Source organism: Bubalus bubalis, chromosome 5 (assembly GCF_019923935.1).
Source record: "Bubalus bubalis isolate 160015118507 breed Murrah chromosome 5, NDDB_SH_1, whole genome shotgun sequence".
Taxonomy (NCBI): domain Eukaryota; kingdom Metazoa; phylum Chordata; class Mammalia; order Artiodactyla; family Bovidae; genus Bubalus; species Bubalus bubalis.
In genome coordinates, this window is record NC_059161.1 from 93,909,560 (window position 1) to 93,929,258 (window position 19,699).

At 37.6% G+C, this 19,699-nt stretch overlaps 1 protein-coding gene across 1 annotated transcript; it reads right to left on the reverse strand.

Moving 5' to 3' along the window:
• Nucleotides 1-4,109: 4,109 nt before the first annotated feature.
• LOC102390826 (60S ribosomal protein L21-like) lies at nucleotides 4,110-4,746 on the reverse strand. Its single transcript, XM_044943440.2, has one exon. The coding sequence runs from the start codon at nucleotides 4,729-4,731 to the stop codon at nucleotides 4,249-4,251; it is 483 nt and encodes a 160-aa protein (XP_044799375.2). The 5' UTR covers nucleotides 4,732-4,746; the 3' UTR covers nucleotides 4,110-4,248.
• Between the last annotated feature and the right edge of the window lie 14,953 nt (nucleotides 4,747-19,699).

Genomic DNA, 19,699 nt, shown 5'->3' on the forward strand with positions numbered 1-19,699 from the left:
TAGCCTCATAAAACTTTTATATATCTTAAAGATATCAACTTTTGTTTTCTATTTTTTCTGTTTTAATACAAATTATAGGAGAAATTCTAGCTTGCACAACAGTTTGCAAATATTTTCTACCACAGAGCACCTACTCTGTGCCACGTACTCTACTTTCTTATGTTTTACTTAATCTCATTAACATGGGTATAAGGTATTCATCACTAGAACAATTTTACAGATGAAGAAAATGAGACATGTCCAGCATTCTCTTAAGTTTTACTTTGCAATCAAGTAAGATTTTTGCGGAGTTTGGAAATCTCTGTTTCCATTTGGTGTGTTTGTGGACCTCCTTCCTGCTGTCCCAGTTCTCCATATGAACCTTTCTTTCATCAGAGTTGAGTCAAGTTGGTAAATTGAGTATTTGCTTTGTGCTGGGTAATGTGGTAGAAATGGAACGGTGTGAAAAAGAATAAAGTGATAAAAGAATAAAAGATAGGTGTCTCTATCCTGAATGAGTTCACAGTCGAGTGTAAGAAATGTGATGACTATTATGTTAATTATATGAAAGCATAATTACAATGAATTATATTACATTCCATATTATAATTATGAACAACATGTTAATGAAGTATAAAGGTGGGTTACCTAATACAGTCTGTGGGAGTAGGGAAATTTGGGGAAGGTTTTGTAGAAGATATGATTCATCCTAATCTTCAGTGATGAATAGATTTGGTGAGGTAAATAACAAGGAAGGAAGGGCATTCCAAATTGAGAGGGGAGCATAAATGAAATATAACTGGGGTCTTCAACTAGGCAATGACCTCCGAGAAATTCAGTTCATCTACGTTGAATTTTACATAAATGCATTATTTTTCCTGCTTCAGTTGAAGTGTCCCAAGCAAAGGCACTAAAATTGTCTACATCGCCATTCAAGGCAGAACGTGAAACGTGGGCAAGAGGAAGGCAAGGTCACATGTAGTTGGGGAGATTGTGCTGAGTGTAAGGAGAACGAACAGACCCAAAACCTGGAGAAGGAGAACCGGCTGAAGTGAGTGGAATGAGAGTGATGAACTGGTTCACAAGTGACTTGTGATGTGGTACCTGTCATGACTGCCTGGCACAGGGTTGGGGGACTGCTTCAGATCTAAGCACTGGGCAGAAAGGAAGCTAGTTTGTTCCTTAAGTCAAATCATCTTTCTCAGCAAATTAGAATTTTGCATGGAACTTTATTTCATGACAAAATCGAATTGAGGAAGAATACTTTTTGTTACTGTTCTTAAACTCTTCCAAAGAAAATAAAGGAGCAATTTAGAAATCAAAACCAGGATGGCAGACTTGACATCAATTAATGTATCATGCGTTAAGGAATTCTCCTGGTAGATAAACACCAAAACGTTTCGAAAGATGAGTCTGGATAATAAGATACAGGTAATGACAGGAACATACGTCTTCCCAGATGCAAGAGATATTAAGCGGGGATCAGGAGAGAATAAGTATCATGCCTCAGGTCTGTCTCTTTCTCATTTTAGGAATTATCTGGAGGATATGTTGTTAAAATTTTCATTTCATTGAAAAACTTGAGATTTGAAGGGTAAGTTAAAAAGCATTAATTGAGTTCCAGCTAGATGCTAGCCATATAGATACCTTAAAATCTCATAACAATCTGATGGAACTCTTTATGTCTGGATGAGAAAAGGGACATCCAAAGAGGTTGTGCGTCTGGCATACAAATATGAGTCTGTGTGTGCTAAGTTGCTTCAGTCATGTCTGACTCTTTGCAGCCCCATAGACCATAGCCCACAAGGCCCCTCTGTCCTTGGGATTCTCCAGGCAAGAATACTGGAGTGGATTGCTATGCTGTTCTCCACTCCATGAGTCTGCTTAGCCTTATGATATAAATCTGCTTAGACTTATACAAGTCTGCTTAGCCTTAAATGACTTGTTCTTCCTACCATACTACACTGGTCATTGGAATTATAAATCTTAATTAGAAGAACTGCAGAAGTGTGACAGGGAAATTGCATGTTGAAAGTTGGGAAAGTGGGTACAAGAATGTAGAAAGTACAAAGTGCAAAGCCTGGGGACTCACTGTAGCTGGGTTCTGGTCCTGGATCTGGCACTGATCCAGCTCTCAGTGACAAGTAATGTGCCCTCCCTGAACCTCAGTTTATAGGAGGTCTCTCGAAGGGACAAATTGTCCATTCTTCTTTTAGCTAACAGTCTAGGCTTTGGTGGCAGCTTTGTTAAATAGGCAAAAAGTTAAATTTAGCTGAAAGAGAAGTTACTTTCATCTTTACTGCCCCCAGTTTCCTTCTTTTATTAGATGATTAAGTAACAGGTTCCTAGACTGTGGCTGAATGCTCAGAGCTCCCCATTGTCTGTGTCTTTCCAATTCTACCACTTGTTATAGGACCTCTGTCTTCATCCTTCATTGTGGATTATAATCAAACTTACTTCACAGAGTCTTTGTGATTAAATATTGAGTTGACCCCAAAGTTCATTAGGTTTTAAGTAGAAATAAAAGACACATTATTCATTTTTACCAAGAGCTTTATTGAACAACGTGTTCACTAACGGAACAAAATTTTTGGCCAACCCAATAAATTAAAGTCTGTAACGTGCTTATACCAGAATCTGGAACATAGACATAGTTTGTAAATGTTATCTTACAGTTATTATTGCAGTGATTACCCTGACTATAATTTCAGTTATTCAGAATGGTCTCTCTCCTTCTGGTCAAAACTTAAACATTTTGTATACTTTGACCGACTAAGCCTTGCTATTTACTTGCCAATGAATGATAAAATACTAATCATTGATAATCATATCAGATTACCTTACTCCCCACTCTGAGGGAACATATTCACATTTTGACAAGATCTTATAACACCTGGGGACAGAAAGAAAGCAGTAGAAGGGGTTCCAGCATGAGTAAAGACAGAGAGAAAGGACTAGGAGTTATGATTTTATGATACAGTGAAGTTACTTTGACTGTTGTTTTCACTTTTCAGCATAAGTACTACTCTTTGAGCTGGGAGACTAGGAAAGACCATTATGTAAGTGGTACAAGTGATTCCTGTGTATCAGCCCTAGCTAAGGCAGGTCCCTAACTAATTGTAGTAAAAACTATTTCCAATGGAATATGGAGCAATGAAAAGTGAGGAGAAAATATTCTAATTTCTAGAACTATTGCTAATAAATAATTGAGAAAGTTGCCATTTGAAATCCCCAATGGGAAAGAGCAATTTTATGCAAAGATTATCAGTGAGGATTAAAACCAATATGTGAAGGAAATGTTATACAGCATAGATCACACTCACAAAGCCTGAGCCAAATAATTAGTCTTCAGTTCAGTTCAGTCGCTCAGTCGTGTCTGACTCTTTGTGACCCCATGGACTGCAGCATGCCAGGCTTCGCTGTCCATCACCAACTCTCGGAGTTTACCCAAACTCATGTCCATTGAATTGGTGATGCCATCTAACCATCTCATCCTCTATTGTTCCCTTCTCTTCCTGCCTTCTATTTTCCCCAGCATCAGGGTCTTTTCAAATGAGTCAGCTCTTCTCATCAGGTGGCCAAAGTATTGGAGTTTCAGCTTCAACATCAGTCCTTCCAACGAACACGGAGAACTGAAGTAGTTTCAAAATTCTATTGTTAATTATGAACTACAAGAGTTTAATGGCATTTTGGACTTATTCATGTAATATATGCTAATGTATATATGAATTGTTGTTTAGTCACTAAGTCATGTCAAACTCTTTTGTGACCCCATGGACTGTAACTTGCCAGGCTCTTCTGTCCTTGGGATTTCTCAGGCAAGAATACTGGAGTATTTATTTCTCCAGGGGATCTTCCCTACTGGGATTGAACTGGGTCTCCTGCATTGGAATGCAGATTCTTTACCATTGGGCCACCTGGCAACCCCCTATATATATGAGTACAACAAACAATAAGTGGCCTTAGAATTTGAAATTCCCCAGAGTTCCAGAATGGATCTTGATTGTTTATTGGCTGGCTTGAGAATCTTATTAGTTTATTAATTCTATCATTTTTTTCGGACAATATTTCAGGTATTGTCTTTTTTTTTATAAATAATATCTGGCAGTTTATTAAAAAATGGAGCATACTGAACAGCAAACTATCTTACATCTTTCAGGAAGAAAAAACACTAAATTTGAAAAGACATCACCGACTGAATTTGGACACAACACCTCTGCTCAATTAAGAGAAACATTTGTACAATCCAGGTCTTTATTTTTACACCTATCAGGCTATGAATTCATAGGAAATTAGCTCCAACAGTTCGGGTTCCTTTCCATTGGTCTTCACGAAGTGTGCTTCTCTGGGTGGAGCAGGCTGGCGCTTCAGCTGAACCCAAGTCCCTTTCTCTTTGGCTTCCTTCTTTTTCTGATCATTTTCCTTCACACATTTCAGGAAGCTATCTTGGCTCTTAGAGTGCTTAATATGCTCCATATGCACATTAGTTCTTTTGGCAAGAATCTTGCCCTTAACTTGTGTGTTTACAATGATGCCAACAGCATGCTGGGTGACATTGTCGACTCTCCCAGTTTTGCCATGGTACCATTTATGGGGCATTCCTTTTTGAACAGTACCCATTCCCTTGATATCTACAATATCACCCTTCTTGTAGATTTGCATGTATGTGGCCAAATGAACAACTCCATGTTTTCTAAAAGGCCTAGGGAACATGTAGGGAGTGTCCTTCCTCTTTCCCTTTGTGTGGGTCATTTTGGCGTATTAACTGGAAGATGGCAGTTCCGGCTGAAACACTTAAGGCATTAAGTCTTTAAAGAGTCTGCTGGCACTCTATTTTAAGATACTTGGAGATTAATAAAACCCAGATTAGCACTGAGCCTTATAAGTCAGATAGCAATACTGTTTTTATAAATATAACTCACACACATTGGAGACATAATAAATCTAAGAATTAGCTTTACAGATGGGGGAACTGAAGATCAACTGTGTTTAGTAGCTTTTGCAGCTGGTTAGACTAAATATCAGACCTTCTGACTTCAGATAACTTCATCTTTCTATGATCCATTTTCCCTGTTGAAAGACTTCATAGAAAAGAAAAATAGTTATTGAGCAATATGTAGAGGAACTGATGAGGTTTGTTGGGTATAGACCTGCCACTTGGTTTTGTACACAAGCAGCTAGTGATGGTGGGATGAGTACAGGACTTTGGAGACATAGGTGTGAGTCCCCAAACAGCTTTTTGACTCTGGGAAAGATATTTAACCTCCTTAATCCTTAGATGCCTCTTTTGATGAATGGGAATAATTGCACCTGCTTTAAGAAACTGACTGACTGAGCTGCTACTGGTTAGAGTACTCGTGAATGGCAGTGAGGGACTGGGATGCTAGGTACTCTTGCTGTCATTGTTATAGCAGGAAGCATGCAGTTTCCAGTGATCCTCTCAATTCCCCCAGTGCTCTTTCCTGGCTGACCAAGAGACGAAGAGACACACAGCTTCACTTTGGAAGAGCTGTCTGGAAGGAATGCGAAATGAGTTCTGGAAAGCCAGTTGGAATTTAATAATGCATGAAAAATACACCAAGGGGAGGAAGGAACCAATTAGGCAGCAATTAAGGAGACTGCAATTACAATGCATCTTAATAAAGTCCAAAAAATATTAGCCTACAAATAGAAGACAGGCTAGTTACCTGTGGAAAAAAAGAGAAGTGGAAATAAGGAAACTATGCAAGTCAGATATGATGAAAGCAAAGAACAGGAAAGGAAAAATAAAAATATATTTTGCACTGTCTTCTGTGCATGTTCAAATCCCAAGCATCTTTCATGAATCTATTTTTATGACATTCCTTGAAGCACTTCTGTTTAGTACTGTTATTAAATTATGGTGCTTCTTTCACAACTGAAAAGCTAACCCCAGTAATCCCCCAAATAGGAAGTACAAATGATGAGTAAATTTTTGAAAAGTGACCAACTATCTTAGGAATCAAATAAATGCAAAGTAAAATAATTGAATATCCCACCTGAGTCTGAAAATCAGAAAAGACTTTTTAAGCATTTTTTGCCTGTTCCTTCTTTATACTTGCACTGGGGCATCCCGACTTACACTGAGCAGCTGTTTGAGGAGCAGTTCTTTTTTGGTATATGACTGTCAGACAAGTGTGCTGTAGAGAAAGGGGTTCTGGAAAAGAAGTCAGGAGACTGAGCCAATTAAAGCCTCAGCTCCAACAATGGAGTACTGAGAATTCAGATTTAGAGTCAGCTATTGTTTACTAATTACTTACCATGTGAGAGATGAGAACTTTATTCTGTATGACATAGTTAATATCCACAGTAATGTCTGCCTTTTATTGTTAACCCCTTTTGTTCAGAGTATGATAGGCAACCTAATCCTGAGGGGTTGGATCACTCAGTTCAGTTGCTCAGTCATGTCCAACTCTTTGAGACCCCATGGACTGCTGCATGCCAGGCTTCCCTGTCCATCACCAACACTCATGTCCATTGAGTCAGTGATGCCATCCAACCATCTCATCCTATGTCATACCCTTCTCCTCCTACCTTCAATCTTTCCCAGCATCAGGGTCTTTTCCGATGAGTCAGTTCTTCTCATCAGGTGGCCGAAGTATTGAAGTTTCAGCTTCAGCATCAGTCCTTCCAATGAATATTCAAGACTGATTTCCTTTAGGATGGACTGGTTGGATCTCCTTGTAGCCCAAGGGACTCTCAAGGTTGGGTATCTTACCCAAGTTCAGGGTTTTAGTGAAAAAGCATTAAGTTAATGTATGAAAGTGTTTTGAAAACTAATTAATAGCATCATTTTTAAAACCTGCCTGCCAATGCAAGAGACATGAGATGTGGGTTTGATCCCTGGGTCAGGAAGATCCCCTGGAGGAGGGCATGACAACCCACTTCAGTATTCTTGCCTGGAGAATCCCATGGACAGAGGAGCCTGGCAGGCTCCAGTCCATGGCGTCACAAAGAGTTGGACAGGACTGAAGCAGCTTACCCTCGTGACTGCAAAGAAAATAAGTGAACAGTGAAAACTTAATAGTAATAATAATGAGAAATATTGAATTTTATTTCAAAGATTTATGTTCCTTTTCTGTCTTAAAATGGCAGTTCACATCAAAGCCAAAAATGTCATCATAATATTTGAACTCAACATTTTTCAAAATTTTATTTTATTTTTAAACTTTACGATATTGTATTAGTTTTGCCAAATATCGAAATGAATCCGCCACAGGCATACATGTGTTCCCCATCCTGAACCCTCCTCCCTCCTTCCTCCCCATACCATCCCTCTGGGTCGTCCCAGTGCACCAGCCCCAAGCATCCAGTATGGTGCATCGAACCTGGACTGGCAACTTGTTTCATATATGATATACATGAACTCAACTTTAAAACAAGCTACATAACTTTTTAATTAAATTTGGTTTTAATTATTTGAAATATTAATATGATTTTCTCAATCATTTGTTTAAAACCTTTCAACGTGTCCAGCAGTTATAGAACAATCTGGTTGGTTGTTGATCTGGTTCCCCAGAGGCTTATAATCTGTTGTATAAAATTTTGTACCTTAACTATATTTTTCATGTCTGATCATTTCATATGTGTAGTCTTTTTCTCACATTGGGTTTAATCATTCCATGGAACAGAGGCTCTATTTTATTCTACGAATGTCTTCTGTTTTTATTCTATGTATGTCTCCTTAGCACCACTTGATGTAGTGATGGGTATATTACAGGCACTTCCCCAATCCCTGGGGAATCAGGAATAATAAAACAATTGGAATAACAGAATTGGAAAAAGCTGTGAGGCACAAATGACCTGCAGATGCTCTGATACAACAGTTTGCCTCTCTACACTCCCACAACATTTTGAACCATTATCTACAACCCTTTTAAAAATTTTTCCAAGTTTCTAGGGACAGTTTTGGCTTTAGGCAAGGGGAAGTCTCAGGAATCTCTATCACATTGAAAAGTCTGCTGACTTATTAAGAACTTGTTTCTGTACGAGTGCTACTTTGTTTTTTTTTAATTGGAGCATAATTGCTTTACCATGTTGTCTGGGTTTCTGTTGTACAAGGAAGTTAATCTTTTAAAACTCTGGGTTTCTGGCTTATTGCCAAACCGAGTTTTCACATTGTAGACTCTTTGTTGGTTTCCCACCTCCATGTGCTGTCTGTTGCTTCAGTCATGCCTGACTCCTTGTGACCCTGTGGACTGCAGCCCGCCAGGTTCCTCTGTCCATGGGATTCTCCAGGCGAGAATACTGGAGTGGGTTTCCATTACCTCCTCCAGGGTATCTTCCCGACCCAGGGGTCGAAACCACATCTCTTATGTCTCCTGCATTGGCAGGCAGGTTTTTTACCACTAGCGCCACCTGGGAAGCCCATCCCACTTTGAGAGCCTTCTGTTACACCATTCTCTGTATATAAGTTATCATCTTCTCTCTTGAAGCATCACTGTGGATTGGAAAGAATGTTAGCTTTGCAAACATGCATATCCTTACTCCATCATTGCCTGCTATGTGATCGTAGATAATCCCTTATAAAACTGTGTTATGTAATCTGTAAAATAATACCAACTGCACCCAACTCAAAGAGCTGTAATAAAGATTAAATGAGATTTCTAGGGAAAATGTGAGGTAAAGATGGTGTGATTAGACTCTTGGGCATGAATAATTCATAAAAAGTTAGATTTTTAAAATATTTTAGGTTGAGCCTATTAACTTTGATTTCTAGGCAGAAAATCAGGTCTATATTTATCTCATCTAAAAGTATTATAATTATTTGCATTGGGTTAGAGTGCAAAGAGGATATAGAGACCTGGATTTAAATTGTATACTCCCTCTTACTGCTGAGTGACCTAGTGCAAAGAATTTATACTTGCTGAAAGTCTGTTTCTGGTAATTAGTAAACAAGGAAAATAATATCCACTACACAAATTAAGACAACTGAGGAGATAATGTATATCTCTGTTGTACAGAAGATCATGAAATGATCTTAATAGTTAATGCTGTTGAGTTGGAACTGTGTGCTGGTATTTTTATTTGTGTTTTCTCACTGTAGACTTCATATTGGTATTATCATTATTCCCATTTTACAGGCAATTGAACCACAGAAATTAACTTGCCACAAAGCACACAACTAGTAAATAGAAAAGTTGGTTTATGATTATCTCAATAGATGCAGAGAAAGCCTTTGATAAAATTCAACACCCATTTATAACAAAAACTCTCCAGAAAGCAGGCATAGAAGGAACATACCTCAACACAATAAAAGCCATATATAATAAACCCACAGCAAACATCATCCTCAATGGCAAATAATTGAAAGCATTTCCTCTAAAGTCAGGAACAAGACAAGGCTGCACAATCTTACCATACTATTCAACATAGGTTTGGAAGTTTTAGCCACAGCAATCAGAGAAGAAAAATAAATAAAAGGAATCCAGATTGGAAAAGAAGAAGTAAAACTCTTCTTGGAGTTTGAAGATGACATGATCCTCTACACAGAAAACCCTAAAGACACCACCAGAAAATTACTAGAGATAATTAAAGAATATAGTAAAGTTTCAGGATATAAAATTAATACACAGAAATCCTTTGCATTCCTATACAGTAATAATGAAAAAAACAGAAAGAGAAATTAAGGAAACAATCCCATTCACCATTGCAATGAAAAAATAAAATACTTAGGAATAAATTTACCTAAAGAAACAGAAAACCTATATATAGAAAACTATAAAACACTGATGAAAGAAATCAAAGATGACACAAATAGATGGAGAAATATACCGTGTTCATGGATCTGAAGAATCAATATAGTGAAAATGAGTATACCTCCCAAAGCAACCTATAGATTCAGTGCAATCTCCGTCCAGCTACCAACAGTATTTTGCACAGAACTAGAATAAATAATTTCACAATTTGTATGGAAACACAAAAAAACCTCGAATAGACAAAGCAATCGTGAGAAAGAAGAATGGAACTGGAGAAATCAACCTGCCTGACTTCAGGCTATACTACAAAGCTACAGTCATCAAGACAGTATGGCACTGGAACAAAAACAGACATATAGATCAGTGAAACAAAATAGAAAGCCCAGAGATAAATCCATGCACCTATGGACACCTTATCTTTGACAAAGGAGGCAAGAATATACAATGGAGAAAAAACAATCTGTTTAACAAGTGGTGCTGGGAAAGGTCAACCACCTGTAAAAGAATGAGACTAGAACACTTTCTAACACCATACACAAAAATAAACTCAAAATGGAGTAAAGCTCTAAATATAGGACCAGAAACTATAAAACTCGTAGAGGAAAACATAGGCAAAACACTCTCTGACATAAATCACACCAAGATCCTCTATGACCCACTTCCCAGAGTAATAGAAATAAAAGCAAAAATAAACAAATGGGACCTAATTAAAAGCTTTTGCACAATGAAGGAAACTATAAGCAAGATGAAAAGACAGCCTTCAGAATGGGAGAAAATCATAGCAAACAAAGCAACTGACAATCTCAAAAATATACAAGCAGCTCATGCAGCTCAATACCAGAAAAATAAACGGCCCACTCAAAAAATGTGCCAAAGAACCAAACAGACATTTCTCCAAAGAAGGCATCCAGATGGCTAACAAACACATGAAAAGATGGTCAATATCACTCATTATCAGAGAAATGCAAATCAAAACCACAATAAGGTACCATCTCACGCTGGTCAGAATGGCTGCCATCAAAAAGCCTACAAACAATAAATGCTGGGGAGGGTGTGGAGAAAAGGGAACCCTCTTACACTGTTGATGGGAATGCAAACTAGTACAGCCACTATGGAGAACAGTGTGGAGATTCCTTAAAAACCCGAAATAGAACTGCCATGCTGCTGCTGCTAAGTCGCTTCAGTCGTGTCCGACTCTGTGTGACCCCAGAGACGGCAGCCCACCAGGCTCCCCCGTCCCTGGGATTCTCCAGGCAAGAACACTGGAGTGGGTTGCCATTTCCTTCTCCAATGCGTGAAAGTGAAGTTGCTCAGTCGTGTCCGACTCTTCGCGACCCCATGGACTGCAGCCCACCAGGCTTCTCCATCCATGGGATTTTCCAGGCAAGAGTACTGAGTGGGGTGCCATTGCCTTCTCCGAGAACTGCCATATGACCCAGAAATCCCACTGCTGGGCATAGACACTGAGGAAACCAGAATTGAAAGACACACATGTACCCCAGTGTTCATTGCAGCACTTTGCAATAGCTAGGACATGGAAGCAACCTAGATGTCCATCAGCAGATGAATGGATAAGAAAGCTGTGGTACATATACACAATGGAGTATTACTCAACTTTAAAAAGAATACATTTGAATCAGTTCTAATGAGGTGGATGAAACTGGAGCCTATTATACAGAGTGAAGTAAGTCAGAAAGAAAAACACCAATAGAGTATATTAATGCATATATATGGAATTTAGAAAGATGGTAATGATGACCCTATATATGAGACAGCAAAAGAGACACAGATGTAAAGAACAGACTTTTGGACTCTGTCAGAGAAGGTGAGGGTGGGATGATTTGAGAGAATGGCATTGAAACATGTATATTATCATATGTGAAACAGATATCAATCCAGGTTCGATGCATGAGACACGGTGCTCAGGGCTGGTGCACTGGGATGACCCAGAGGGGATGGGCAGGAAGGTGGTTGGGGGGTTTGGGACAGGGGTTCACATGTACACCCATGACCGATTCATGTCAATGTATGGCAAAAGCAACCACAAAAACTATAAAGTAATTAGCTTCCAATTAAAATAAATGAATAAATAAATAAAGCACGTAAAAATAACAAATAAACACAACAATTTACAGTAAAAAAAAAGAACCTGTGATGGAAAATAATTTCAGTTTTTATACCTGTGTACCTTGAATAGCAATAGTTATTAAAAATTTGTGGTCATAACCATAATATTAATGAGATGATAAAACTTGGCAGCCTTTGTAAAAAATACTTTATAGGTATTATTACATTTAATCAAAGATAGGCCTTATTACCATCATCGTTATCTTAGTTTTGAAGATGATGAAACTGAGGTCCAGAAAGGCAAGCTATGTTTCCTAAGGATGACCAGATAGTAAGTGTGGTGGAGCTAATGTTTGAAATCAGGTTTGGGTATGCTTTTCTACTTCCTTTACATTTCTTTCTGTTTATCTTTGAATTTCTCAGTCATAACCCTGGTTCTGAATCTCAGAGCATTGAGAAGAGTGTATTTCAAAGCTCTTCCAGTGATAATATTCACTTCCTGCTCGTACTCTGAAAATGTTCCATAGGACCATTTTCTGCTTTTTACCACTGAATATTGTTTGGCAATTGTACCTTTGTGCCTAATTTAGTCTCTCCACATCCATATCATGGCGAATATACTGAATCTAGAAAACAAGGGAACGTGGGATTGCACAGTAATTCATATTGGCTTCCTCTGAATGTCCATAGCACATGTGTAATTACCTAAAAGCTTTAAGTAAAGGCAAGGAACAATAAAACATACCGTTTTTGTATTTGTCAGGCTTCTAACCTGTGGATGACAGACAACACTAGATCTCATATTAAAGGATGTTAAATAGCTTACGTTTAGAATCCTAAAATGGGCCAAGAAAAATAAGCACTGGAACTAGAGAAGTGAAGCACAATACTCGACTGTGGCTGCAGTCACTTCCAACCTCATCTATAATAGGATAAGTAGATTCTAGGACTCAACTTAAGTCATCCCAGATACACTAGATATCCTTCAGTATCTAAAGAGCCTTACTGTGATCTGACTCTTTGCGACCCCATGGACTGTAGCCTACTCCATCCATGGAATTTTCCAGGCAAGAGTCCTGGAGTGGGTTGCCATTTCCTTGTCCAGTCATGACTATCAGCAAATACTAATTACTTCAGCTTGGTAACGTTTGCATCCAAACGGTGGCGGTGTGTGTCTTACTGGAAGAAACTCAGCATCTGCTGTACCGTAACTGTCACTGAAGCGGAGTCTGAGAAATGTTGTTTGTTTTTCTCATCTCTATAATACAAGACTGGAAGCTATAAAAAGGCTGAAATGGCAGAATGAATCAACTTCTAGAACTTGTTTGAACTTTTATATGAAATCACAGAAATATAAATGTGCCATCTTTATCTCAATGGAAAAAATCTTAAAGGCATGATTTATAGCAGTTTAGTCCTTATAATATGAAAAACATTGAATACATTGCTTTACAGATACTCATGGTCAAATAAATATTTGTTGAATTAGGTTAAATATGCAACATAACTTTAGGGCATTTTAGGGAAAAGGAAATTTATTTATTGGGCAATTACTATGTACTAGCAACTTTGTGCACCTATTTTTTATTCTTCCCTAAACCCATATGAAGAAGTTATCCCCATGTTGTAGATTAGAAAACTGGAGGTCAGCAGTTAAATAATTTGTGTAAGAACTTAAAGGGGAAAACCTGTTTAATTATTTTCTCTAAAAACACATACTTCTTTATTAAATTGAACTGCCTCCTAACTGGTTGGGTTCAGGATATTTTTATTTTACATTTTGCGTCTTATTTAACTTTCTTAGTGAAAGTTAAATACTCTGATTTTTGTAAATTTAAAGGGAAATTTCATGAATTACTTGGTAATTCTTCATAAATAATAATTATTTACTCTGGTGTTTACAGATGTATTTCCTCTTGCTGTGATAACTCGATTCACATTGCACTTGCTGAATATATTATTGAAAAAATATGTTCCCTATGAGCCTATACAGTATTTACTTTTGTTTTAAGAGAGGACAATTACAAAAATGACTTTATCAATAGGAGTGAACAATTGATTATATCATAAGCAGAGAAATTAAAGACTGTAATATATCACATATCTAAGCTCTTACAATAAATACCTAGAAGTATATCTGACTCAGAAGGTAAAAGACTTGTACTCAGAAAACTATAAGACAATGATGAAAGAAATTGAAGATGACACAACCAAATGGAAAGATATATACCATGCTCATGGATTGGAAAAATTATCTTGTTAAGATTACCCAAGGCAATCTACAGATTCAGTACAATCTCTATCAAAACTAATGACATTTCCTATAGAACTATAACAAATAATTCTAAAATTTGTATAGGAACACAAAAGACCCCAAATAGCCAAAACAATCTTCAGAAAGAACAAAGATGTAATTATCATGCTCCCTGATTTCAAATTTTACTTCGAAACTAAAGTAATAACAAAAAAATAGCATGGTACTGACACAAAAGCAGAAACATAGATCAATGCAACAGAATAGAAAGCCCAAGAATGAACCTACATTTATATGGTCAAGTAATCTACAACAACGTCTATTTCTGCTTCATTGACTATGCCAAAGCCTTTGACTGTGTGGATCACAATAAACTGTGGAAAATTCTGAAAGAGATGGGAATTCCAGACCACCTGACCTGCCTCTTGAGAAATTTGTATGCAGGTCAGGAAGCAACAGTTAGAACTGCACATGGAACAACAGACTGGTTCCAAATAGGAAAAGGAGTACGTCAAGGCTGTATATTGTCACCCTGCTTATTTAACTCATATGCAGAGTACATCATGAGAAACATTGGGTTGGAAGAAGCACATGCTGGAATCAAGATTGCTGGGAGAAATATCAATAACCTCAGATATGCAGATGACACCACTCTTATGGCAGAAAGTGAAGAGGAACTCAAAAGCCTCTTGATGAAAGTGAAAGAGGAGAGTGAAAAAGTTGGCTTAAAACTCAACATTCAGAAAATGAAGATCATGGCATCTGGTCCCATCACTTCATGGGAAATAGATGGGAAAACAGTGGAAACAGTGTCAGACTTTATTTTTTGGGGCTCCAAAATCACTTCAGATGGTGACTGCAGCCATGAAATTAAAAGATGCTTACTCCTTAGAAGAAAAGTTATGACCAACCTAGATAGCATATTCAAAAGACATTATTTTGCCAACAAAGGTCTGTCTAGTCAAGGCTATGGTTTTTCCTGTGGTCATGTATGGATGAGAGAGTTGGACTGTGAAGAAGGCTGAGTGCCGAAGAATTGATGCTTTTGAACTGTGGTGTTGGAGAAGACTCTTGAGATTCCCTTGGACTGCAAGGAGATCCACCCAGTCCATTCTGAAGGAGATCAACCCTGGATTTCTTTGGAAGGAGTGATGCTAAAGCTGAAACTCCAATACTTTGGCCACCTCATGTGAAGAGTTGACTCATGGGAAAAGACTCTGATGCTGGGAGGGATTGGGGGCAGGAGGAGAAGGGGACGACAGAGGATGAGATGGCTGGATGGCATCACTGACTTGATGGATGTGAGTTTGAGTGAACTTCGGGAGTTGGTGATGGACAGGGAGGCCTGGTGTGCTGCGATTCTTGGGGTCGCAAAGAGTCAGACATGACTGAGTGACTGAACTGAACTGAATCTACAACAAAAGAGGCAAGAATATACAAAGAGGAAAAGAGCAAACAGGTGGTTGTCAGAGGGGAAGGGGGTGGGAAGATGAGAGAAATATATGAGGGAGTTTGATGTACAAAGAAAAGATATGACAAAAGATGAGGCTTCATATATAAAAGAGACACAGGGACAGGAAGAAGAAATTTAATTAATCTACCTTCTTATACAAATTCTCTTCTCCAATAAGATTGACTCTCCATGTTGGTTCAGGCACTTCTCACAGGTTTCCTTTCTTCAAAAGGCAGATCAAATCCTACTTCTCTGAAGTCTTCCCTAATTCTACCCCTCTTCTTTCCTCTGGGCTCCTGAAGCACATCCCAGACCAGGGGACAAATCTACAGATTCAGAGATGAAGGGAAGATAAAAGTTGATCAACAAAAGAAGGAGGAGTGGAAGCAAACAGGAAGGGAATGTTCTTGGAGGAACTAGTTTGGGGCGGTATTAGCTTTCTCACAGAGGCCATTGAAGTTTCTAATTATCTTCAGCAACTCATGCAAACAAAGAGGACAGAGGTGGCAGAGCATATAGTTAGCAGGAGTTTGAGAAGGACAGCTTTAGTTGATTGAGCTCTTTCTATGAAACAGGTTCAAATACAGTGAGCATGGGGGTCTTAAAAGGAGCCACAAAATCAACTGGTTGCCATAACAATGGATATTCCTGTTATATAGAGTTTTCCTTATTATATATCTAGATTGCAATTTCTAATACTTCTATGACTTTTAAAATATTGCAGCTTTTCTCTTGAGCTAATTGTAGATGGCATCCAACTGTGAGAAATAATTCAGAGAGGTCTCGTGTGCCCTTTACCCAATCTCTTTCAGTGGTAACATTTTTGCAAATATTTCTCCTATTGTTATTTGTCTTTTCATCCTCTAAGCTTATTATTTCTTGGAACAAAAGATGATAATTTTGATGAATCCAGTTGATAGTTTTTTCTTTTATGATTTGTACTTTTGGTGTCAAGTCTAATAATTCCTTTCATAACCTCAGATTCCAAGGACTTTCTGTGATTAAAAAAATGTTGTATAATTATACCTTTTACATTTAATCCCATGATTCATTTTAAATTAATTATAGTAAAACATGTAGGACTTTTTTCTTTTTTCCTACTGTAGATATCTAATTGTTCTAGCATCATTCACTGAAAAGGCTACTGTTCTTCTATTGAATTGCACTTGTACCTTTGTAAAAAAAATCAGTTATGTATATTTCTGTAGGTCTATTTCTGATTTCTCTATTTGTTCCATTTTATTTTATATATTTTTTAGTTGTTACCATTTTGCTTTCTTTGTTTTAATTTTCCTGCCTTCCTATGGGTTATTTGAATATTGTTGGAGCTTCCCTGGTGGCTTAGTCAGTAAAGAATCTGCCTGCAATACAGGAGACCTGGATTTGATTGCTGGGTTGGGAAAATCCCCTGGAGGTAGGCATGGCAACCCACTCCAGTATTCTTGCCTGGAGAATCCCCATGGATAGAGGAGCCTGGTGGGCTGCAGTCCATGGGGTTGCTAAGAGTTGGACACAACTGAGCAGCTAAGCACAGCACAGCACATACCAAAAATTAGTATCTTAAAATAAGCAATGATTTATTTTGCTCAAGATTCTATGATTTGGCAGTTTGAGCTTTTTCCTAATCTGGGCTCTTCTGGTCTCATCAAATTTTAATCATTTTTCAGTAGTCAACTGCCAGACTACTGCTGGGCTCATGGGTGTAAGATGATCTCGTTTACCTTCTAATTGTCTTGCTGTCATCTGGGCCTGTGGAGCTGACTGGACTATCATGTCTCATCACAAAACAGATTAACCTGTACAGAAGGTTCTTAAGAAAGAATGCGGTTGTATGCATAGCTTATGGTTCCTAGACTCAGATCTGGCACAACATCATTTTTGCAGAATTCTAATGTCCAAAACTAGTAACAAGCCTAGCCAGATTCAAGGATTAGAGAAATGGGTACCACCTTTTAATGAAGAGAGCTTCAAAGTCTTATTGCAAAAGAATGTATCTGGATTCATTTTGATGTTTGGCAAAACTAATACAGTGTTTCAGGTTTAAAAATAAAATAAAATTAAAAGAAAATAATAATAATAAAAAAAAAAGAACGTATCTGTAGGAAAGGGTGGCAGATTATTCAAATTTATGCAATCAACCACAGACTCCACATGCTTTTATATCTTACAAACTGAATTATATTATAAAGCTCTGGAGTAGTTAAAATAATAAGCGTGGCTTTACGAGTTAGGAAAACTCAGATGGATGAAGAAAAATGATCCATTTAAGGAGGAGATATTGAAATGAAATTCTTAAAGAGTGACAGGAAATAATTTCTCCAGAGATGAGATGTTTTCAAGTAAGGTCTAAATGGGATCTATGTGTGTGCTAGGATGCTCAGGTGTGTCCAGTTCTTTGCAACCCCATGGACTGTAGCCCACCAGATTCCTCTGTCCATAGAATTCTCCTGGCAAGAACACTGAAGTTTCATTTCCTCCTCCAGGGGATCTTCCCAACCCAGGGATTGAACCTGTGTCTCCTTCATCTCCTGCAGGATTCTTTACCACTAGTGCCACCTGGGAAGCCCCCAAATGGAAACTATTTTCCTACCAAAAATCAGAGTGAAAGACATCTTCCATAGACTGAAAGTTTGTGTCATCCTAAAATTCATATATTGAAATCCTAACCCCTCATTTTGATGGTATTTGGATGTGGAGGGCCTATAGTAAGATTTTAGGTCATGAGGTAGAGCTCTCCTGAATGGGATTAGTGCCATTATAAAAGAGACACTGGAGCACACCCTTCCCTTTCTGCCACGTGTGCACAACGAGAAGATAACAATCTGTGAGGCAAGAAGCAGCCTCTCACCAGGCACTGAATGTGCTGGTGCCTAGATCTTAGAAGTCTCAGCCAGCCTCTAGAAATTTGAGAATTAAATTTCTGTTGTTTATGAACCACTCAGTCTATGGTATCTTTCTTTCTTTTTTTTTTTTTTATGGTATCTTTCTTATAGCAGCATAAATTGACTAAGACCTTGCCTCAAACTCAGACAATATGGAAAGATACAGTGCTGAGAAGATCTGTAGTAAATATTTTGGAGGAAAAGAGTCACATAAGAAAGAAATACCATTCTCAGACCAGGGTAATAAGAAAGCCAGACAAATTGACAGTGGGTTGTCTTTTTTTCTTTTTTTAATTGAATATGGAATATATTAGGTGCACTAGAGAAAAACAACGTAATTTATGTTTGATGCAGAGACAGCTTGATTCAAGAATAATTAGATGTGATAATTTTTCATTAGTACTATCATTCTCTGGTTACTAAGTGGAAGCAAATCTTTTGAGGAAGTAGAGTGCATTGTGTGATGATTTAGAGTACAAAATAGTAGCTACCAAAGAAGATAAAGACCTGGATTGAGGCAGTTCCCTTAACTATACTTGGATATGTTTGTGTTTGTTCTCAGTGTGAAGGAGTTGGAAATTAACACCAGGAGTACAGAATGTATATTTTGTAATTGTATTCAAGTTAACTGTATCATAAAGTATCCATTTTTTGTCTACATTATGGTTTCAATCATTAAATCTAATCCTTGATGTTCTTATTCATAAACATAAATTTATTTTACAGTTTAAAAATAAACTGTAGAATGCAGATTTTCTTGATTGCAGAAGTTTAGGTGAAATTTCAAGTTTAAAACTCAAAGTAATATTTGGCAAAACTAATACAATTTTGTAAAGTTTAAGAAAAAAAAAAAACCTCAAAGTAATATTAGTGTACCTTCACTAATGTACACCCATTATTGTACCACCACATTATAAAGATAATACATATTTTTCAGATAACACCTTACATAATTTACTAGTATATAATATGACTTTTATGAATTTCATCCACAGTTTCCCCATTAGATTATATGAGGCAATTAAGAATTTGAAGATATTAATGGGATAGAGAATGTCCTTTATATTTATATTCTTCCAAAGCTAAGTAAGGAGTCTTTCAAGAATTCCACTCAGAGCAGTTGTAAATAGCTGCAAAAAGTGGATGATTGACCTCTCACTATGTAGCTTAATGCTAATGAATAGAGCCCTGTAGTTATTCTCTTTGGGACATGATTGGAAATTTGTCTAGAGAAAGGTTAATATATGCTCTTTGGATTAGGGGACACATATAAATACCCAGAGAATCCAATTTAGAGAATTCTTTAGGTAGAGACTTTTGGAGGTAGCCTTAATTGTCAGCAGTGGTG